General features: G+C 44.8%; 1 protein-coding gene across 1 annotated transcript in view; it reads left to right on the top strand.

Moving 5' to 3' along the window:
* The window catches only part of Lgals12 (galectin 12), a 9,757-nt gene extending 7,138 nt beyond the window's left edge, over positions 1-2,619 (top strand). Inside the window, exons 8-9 of the mRNA XM_031384974.1 lie at positions 705-855; positions 1,456-2,619. Coding sequence (XP_031240834.1) covers positions 705-855; positions 1,456-1,602 — 298 coding nt within the window. The 3' untranslated portion in view covers positions 1,603-2,619. The remainder of the gene's footprint in view (positions 1-704; positions 856-1,455) is intronic.
* The last annotated feature ends 5,434 nt before the right edge of the window (positions 2,620-8,053 follow it).

Raw genomic sequence — 8,053 nt, 5'->3', positions numbered from 1 at the left:
CCCGGGTCTCTGGCCTAGGTCGCCTCCAGGCTGGCTGCTCCAGTCTCAGAACCTCACCCGAGAGACAAGGGCGGATCCTGCCCGGGTCTCTGGCTTAATGCCGGTAGCTTAGGTTTTAAACCCAGAGTATCATTTTCATATTCATTTCCTGGTTTACACACACACTTTACCTGTTCTTTCATCTCATTCTAACAGCCCGTGAGATGAGAACAGCACTTGTCCTCCCTAAGTTATAGTTGAGGAAGCACACAGAGATTCATTCAGTAACTTGCCCAAGGCCACAGGACTAGAAAGTGACAGAGCATAGGCCCCTGCAGCCTGACCCTTACCACTAGCTCTTTGCAAAAGCCACAATCTAACACATAACAACAAATGTTAACTGCTGCTATGGTCACAGCCATTCCCATTTTCAGAGGAATAAACTGAGGCTTGGGGTAGGTAACTATTCTACCTGCATAGTCTTCAGGGATTCAAGTATGATACTCATGTACTGTCTATATACTGTCTGTATACTATCTTTATACTGTCTATCTACTCTATAATGTTATATGTCCAAGTGTTCTGCCCAGAGCCTGCCAAACAAACTTAACTCTTAAAGGTTATCCAATCTTCCAGTGGCTCTCCTTCTTCTACCCTTCCCCTTCAGAGATATAATGACCTGAAGGTGACAAAGACTGATCCACCTCTCTGCCTGCCTCTTGTAGTTTCACCCTAAGCCTGAGGGATGGGGCCACCCATGTTCCTGTGACACTCAGGGCTTCCTTCACAGACAGAACACTAGCTTGGGTCTCCTCCTGGGGACGAAAGAAGCTGATCTCAGCCCCCTTCCTCTTTCACCCCCAGCGATTCTTCGAGGTAGGTCTGAGCCAAATAGTCACAGCTCTCCTTGGGCCCATTTCCGTAGTGATCTGGGAGACTATGGCTGGATCCTGGGAAGAGTGAACAGGCCAATATACTGGGGCTAGGAAGCCAGAGCCAGCTCTGCAGAACGAATGTTCAGATATTGGCCTTCAGTCCTCTCTGCTAGAGCCAGAGATCCTGTGCCAGAACACGGGCATAATGAATGCAGGTGGGGCATTGTCTTTAAATGCTCCTATAAGCTTCTAAAGGCCAGGAGTGATATACACCATTCCTATGAACACCTATGATCTGCCCCTTGGAAAATAGAGGCAGGAGGATCATGAGTTCAAGGCCAGTCTCAGCTATATAGGAAGCTTGAGGCCAGCCAGAGCTATATGAAAGAGACCCAGTCTCAAGCTCGCTTTATGTCACCAGTATGTAGCTATGGTAGAAAACATTTCCCAGTGGAAAGCATCATCACAGATTGTGAACTTTAACTCCTAGACCTGCCTGTTTCTGATAATTGTGTCCCCTCAGTGAAGCAAGAACCCTATGATAATACACCAGGAAAGGTCTGTCTGGAAGCCCACCATCCAATCAAGCTATTCTTACCAGGTACTGCTTCTGTGCCAAGAGGGAGGGCTGAAGCTGGCACTCAATGGGCAGGGGCTGGGGGCCACCAGCCTGGACCAGAAAGCCCTGGAGCAGCTGCGGGAGCTCAGGATCAGTGGAAGTGTCCATCTCTACTGTGTCCACTACTAAGAAGGGCTCCGAGGGCACCCCCACCAGAGAAGAGGAAGGGTGGCTGCAACCAGGGCTCCACAGTTACAGCCCCATTCTGCTGTTCTCAGAGGAGAAATTGACCTGGCATCACTGTGTCAGATCTAGTTCACATCTGGGTCACAAGCCTGAATCTACACACACACACACACACACACACACACACACACACACTTATTATTGCATTTTAATCTATCAATTCTGAAAATAAGGACCCAGGTCAATGTGTCTTTGCATCTATCTTCCACATTCAAATTCTGTCTTGGTCTTCATTCCAACCCAGGCCCAGCCACTGAGATGGCAAATAGAGTGTGAACAAGGTGAGCCACAAGTCTGTGACCAACACACACCATCTACACTCACCTTTTCATCTACACTCATTTTACCTACAGTCACTTGATTTGCCTAAAGTGAACAAATATCACAGCTGCTCTCATGGTTTTGGCCAAAGAGAACCAGCCACGTCCCAGAAAATCACCCTGATAATGGGACATTTTGGTCACCCAACCATGTTAACCACAATAATCTCTCATAGGGTTATATATAGTCTGGGTGGGCCAGAGATTATTCAGTCTATGTTCCTGTAACATACCCTGCAATGTCCACACAATGGCAAATGCTCACATAATGCATTTCTCAGAACTTGTCCTTGTCATGAAGTGAAACAGGACTACGTCTAGCAGAGCAGGTAGACCAGGAAAAAAGGAAGCTGTAGAGTGTTTGATTTGGACTATTCCTGGAAATAAAGTCTGGGCTCACCTTAGAGTGGACTTAAGACTCTGTCTCTTGGGAATGCTTCTGTAATCCCATCTACCTGCCCAGAGCTGTGCCCGGTCACTGGTAGAAGATGCTGATGAAGGATATGCTATATTCTAACATTGTATTCTAAGCAAAGAGCCATTTTCTTCCCTTGTCCATTTACCAAGACTGATCATGTACCTTTCATAAAGAAAAAAAAAAACTCAAATAAAATTCCAGGAGGAAAGTTTTCACTGCAAATATATGTCTTTATTGTAATGCAGAGAAACTAGAGGTCAGAAAAAGAGAGAGGCAACCCCAAGACACCAAGGTCCAGGATTCTAGGAAGGATCTGAGTCCAAGAGGAAGTGGCAGATGGGTGGGTTGAGGTTACTTATTTAACCTTCTAATGAAATAAACTACATTGAGAGACTCTGATATACTATCTTAAAATTTGGAGAGTAAAATTTATTTGGTGTTGATTCATCTTAATAAAAATACATTGTACATTTTATCCACTGATATTATGTACTTTGTATTATGTTCATAAATTAAATTGGCTTGTCATTTTACTTATTCACATGTTAGTGGCTTTTCTATTATTGTGATAAATACTTTGACCAAGGCAGCTTAGACAAGGCAAGGTTTATCTAGGTTTGTAGTTCTAGAGGTGAGTCTCACAGCAAGGAAATGAAGGCAAGATAAGAGCTGACATCTTGACCTGTGCAAGAGAAAGCAGGGAGAGTAAACTCCAATGGCAGGAGCCTTTACCACTCTCAAGCTGTTCCCCAGTGACACACTTTCTCCAACAAGGTCACACCTCCTAAGCCTCCCCAAACACACCCCTCACAGGGGACCATTCGCTCAAACATCTGGACTGTGGGTGACAATCTCATTCAAGCCACCAAATCAAGCACAAGTTAGACTTTTCATGGCTTTGACAATTTACCATAATTTTTTGTTTATTTTTTCAAGACAGAGTTTTTCTGTGTAGCCTGTCTGTTTGTAGTAACCTGTTTCCTGGCTTTCTGGAACTTACTCTGTAGAGAGGCGGGCCTCAAACTCACAGAGATCTGCCTGCCCCTGCTTCCCAAAGTGCTAGAATTGAAGGTGTGCACCACCAGTGCCCAGCATTGCTGTGACAAGTTAAACAATTTAAGGAGAGAAAAATTTATGTTGCTTATGGTTTTAGAGCTTTACAAACATTATGGTAGAGAATACATGGGACAGCTGTTCACATCATGACAGCCAGAAAGCCCTGGAGTAAGAGTGGGGTATACCCACATAAGCTCATTCTCTTGCTTTTTTTTTTTTTTCTGTAGCTTTCAGCTGATCAGACAGTAGTGCCTACATTCAGGTCAGGTCTTTCCCACTTAGTAAATCCTCATAGACACATCTGGGAACATGCTTTACTTATCTTCCAGATATATCCTAACAGAATATGGAGGAAGCTGAAAGTGAAATGCTCAAAAGTACAAAAGAGCAGCAGCTGGTAGATACTACTTTGCCTTCCAGATGGAGGGATTAAATCATCTGAAATGTTCCATGACCGATGACTCATTCCAATAAACACTTGCCAATAAAGATGTGTGGATGAAAGGGTCTATTGTGGGATACACTATGATACACTACATCTACATAGCATCTACACATAGCTTGTACACATACACAGACAGCTCCTTCTATAAATGCCTTCGGGCATACCTAACTCCAGAGTTTATCTTTAGAAGGCATTCATAGAAAACTGCACTAGCTGTGGAAAAGTGTTTTTGCTGCTGGACTAGCCTTTGCAGGGTCAGGCTCATACCCCTATGTCTGGTATGGCAGAGGTACTTGGGACTTACCCGTGGTAGTGAACTATGGGGTACTCGGACTCAACTAATAGAACCCTCCTAACCCCACTAGCTAGAGTTCCACAAACACTCCGTTCTGTAATCCTGTCTGTCTCCTATTTCCTCCAACACATTTGTGCTCCAGTAAAAGTGCACAGTAGCCAGGCATAGTGGCACACACATTTAATCCCAGAATTCAGGAGGCAGAGGCAGATGGATCTCTGTTTGTTTGAAGCCAGCCTGGTCTACATCATGAGTTCCAGCTATCATGACTACACACACACACACACATACACACAGACACACACACATACACACACACACACACACAGAGAGAGAGAGAGAGAAAGAGAGAGAGAGAGGGAGGGAGGGAGGGAAGGAGGGAGGGAGGGAGGGAGAAAGAGAGACCTATCTAAACAAGTAATAAAAAATAGAAGTGCAATCTAGGGCTGAAGAGACGGTCCTGTGATCAAGAGGCTCCTGCTCTGGCAGAGGATTCTAGCTCAGTTCCTAGAACCCCCCCACCACATTAGTCAGCTCACAACCACCTATATCTCTAGCTCCAGAGGATCTAACGCCTCTGGCCTTCATGAACAAATGCACAAATGTGCACATAACCATGACAGACACATGTGCATATACATAACATAAAAATAAAGCTTTAGGAAATAAAAATGCAGTGCAACTTTAGCAATCTGAACTCTGAAATCCCTCTTCTATCAACTTATAAGTCCTGATTCCAAGGACAAGCAGGCTCAGTCCCCCACCAGCTGTCCTAGGGCTGGAAATAAAATCTGGATTCACCTTAGGATGGACTTTGGACTCTATCTCTTTTTTAAAAAACTTTTTATTGATTCTTTATGAATTTCACATTATGCATCACAATCCCACTCATCTCCCCATCACTTCGTATCCACCCTCCACTCTTTGTAACCCCCACGAAAAAAAACATCTTGACATGAAAGATGCAGCCTATCACAATGTGTCCCATAACAGACCCTTTTGTTCACACATCTTTATTTGCAAATGTTTATTGGAATGAGTCATTGGTCTGGTTTGAGGCATCTGGCTTCTGCTACTCTATCGATACTGGATCTTCACAGGAACTCTTCTCAGAAATCCTGTTGTTGCCCTGTGTCATGGAGATCCACCAGCTTTGGATCTTCAGGACAAGCCCTTTCATACACTCCAGCAGTTCATGGGGTGGAGGGTAGATGTTGGGGTGAGCCAACTCAGAGCCTTAGATCTGGCCTGAGTAGAAGCTGAGTTAGCCAGCCACCCACTCTCCTGTACCCACACCACCTGTTGGGCTTACCAGCACTGTCCCAGCTAGCTCATCCAATCCAATGCTACAGCTGACAAGGGGCAGGGCCAGCTTTCCCACTCTCCTGCCCTGGGGGCTAGCTCACTCTTGCCCATGCCATCAGGGCCAGCCCACTGTGCTGCCCAGATGAATGCAGGGCCCACTCTATTTAGTGCTGCAGCCCAGGGCAAGGAGTGTAACCAGCCCTCCTGATCTCATGATGTCAGGTGATCAGGTGAGTGAGGGAAGGCACCTCTCCCATACCCACTACCACCTCAAGTCAAACGTAAATTCTCTCTTGATAATGCTTCTGTAATCCCAAAGACATGCCTAGAGTTGTGCTGTGACACTAAATGAAAGACACTGATAAAGGATTCACTAAGGTTCAACTCAAGGCAATGTGCAGTCTAGGGCAGAGAGACACAATTTCACATCCTAGCTGTGTGATGTTTCAGAGCATAGAAAAGTCTGAGAATGGTTTTGTAGGCCTAGTACTAATTGCTAAATGGTGAGTTTCTTTCTTAAAAATTGCAAAGGATGGGCTGGAGAGATGGCTCAACAGTTAAAATCAGGCAATACTTGTTCAGAGGACCTAGATTCATTTCCCAGCACCCACATCCGCACCCACAACCATCTATAACTCCAATTCCAGGGTCTCTAAGAACCTCTAACCTCAACAGACACCTACACACATGTGATGCATATAAACTCTGTCACAGGCACACACAAACAACATAAATAACAAGTTAGCCCTTTTTTTAAAGGATTGTTTTTAAAGATTTATTTATTTTATTTATATGAATACACTGTAACTGTCTTCAGACACACCAGCAGAGGGCATCAGATCCCATGACAGATGGTTGTGAGCCACCATGTGGTTGCTGGGATTTGAACTCAGGACCTCTGGAAGAGCAGTCAGTGCTCTTAACTACTGAACCATCTCGCCAGCCCTAGCCCTTTTTTTAAATTGCAAGGAGCTTCAATTAGGAGATATCTAAGAAACAATGAGTACCAAAGTCAAAATACACACGTGGTATACAATGGTGAGCAAGTGGTGTGTTTCACCATTGTTGCTTGTGATGGTGGAAATTGCTCATTTGACAACAAAGGGGGAAAGAATATAGAGATTTTGATTTATGTAATTGAGCAGCTAAAACAAATAAGTAATTTTATAATTATGTATGCACAGAACGATTTTCACCTTCCTGTTTGCTTTGTTCTTTGGACAGTCCCAGCTGTCTGTCCTTGGGACTTTTCAGACACTGTGTACCCCTGCTGCCTGATGGACAAATGTGCAGCAATTTAGATGGTCCCCTGAGAACTTCCCAGATGCCTGCAGAGGAAGATTGCCCACACACACGGGGGTGGGCGGCATGACAGGGGACAGACAGCTGCCATTGTGCTAACAGAGGCAGAGACTAGAAAGCAAATCTTTACCTCTGGTCACAGACACTTTTCTGATTAGCACACTGAACGCTAGAGATAGATTTTTCCTAGGAAAAATTAAGGTCTTGATAATCTGCATAATTGGAGCCTAGAAATGCCCCCTCCTGGTGAAATGAAGACTACCCATGGGGTTTGACTAAAATATTAGAGAACCTTTCCGCCTTGGTGGAGCAGATTGTATGGGGGGGGGGGCTATGTCTTTACCAATTCACTTGAATAAGATTCCTATTGAGGCTCAATGGGCACACTGAAATGGACTGTTGGGAATTCGAAGTTTATTTGAGGAATTATTCATGCCATGGACAGCCTATTAGTTTTGCAGACATTGTCCTGAGAAGGGTGCCTGCCAGGGCCTATGAGACTGGGGAAAAGAGCAGGGTGCTGGTTTCCTATTGCCCAAGCAGCAGTCTTGTCTGGATTCTAACAGAGGCCAGCCTCTGGGTTGGATTTCAAGTTGCATGGTGCAACCATGTGAGCAATAGAATCCTGCCTTGAGCAAGCCTTTTGCAAAACATCCAAAAGGACTGAAGATTGTGTCTTCATTCCGCATCCAGAACACAGTGCCACACTCAGTCCTATGCCCCAATGGTGATCACTTATTTATGGGTTCTCTGCATGTATCAGAAGTCACTCTGAAATGAACTTCCACTGCTACCTGCAGGGGAGTTAAGCTGGACTCACTCAGAAGTGCCAACAACTGTCATTATTATCAGGCAGAAACTCAAGAGCTCTGACTGTGATCACTCAGATGGCAGAGGTTGAATTCATTTCTGCAATCCCAGGGGCTGGCACTTCCCACTACAGGCACTGAGCAGATCTGAGAGGCAGGAGGTAGTCTGGCCATGTGAGAGGCAGGTTTGGTTTTTGTCTCCTCACTCATGGTACCTTCTAGTGACATGAGCATTTGGGGCATCAAAGAAAAACAGGCTGGGCCAGGGATGTAGCTCAGTGGTAGAGTATTGGACCGTGAAAAGCAGTCTGTGTTTGTGGTTGAGCGAGGCTTACTTCCGGAGACCAAGTAGAGAATTCTTTTTTATCTTTTTTAATTTTTTTATTAGATGTTTTCTTTATTTACATGTCATATGATTTCTCCTTTCCCAGTTTCCCCTCCAAA

The sequence above is a fragment of the Mastomys coucha genome, unplaced genomic scaffold, assembly GCF_008632895.1.
Source record: "Mastomys coucha isolate ucsf_1 unplaced genomic scaffold, UCSF_Mcou_1 pScaffold21, whole genome shotgun sequence".
Lineage (NCBI taxonomy): Eukaryota > Metazoa > Chordata > Mammalia > Rodentia > Muridae > Mastomys > Mastomys coucha.
This window is presented reverse-complemented; position numbering and strand designations above follow the sequence as displayed.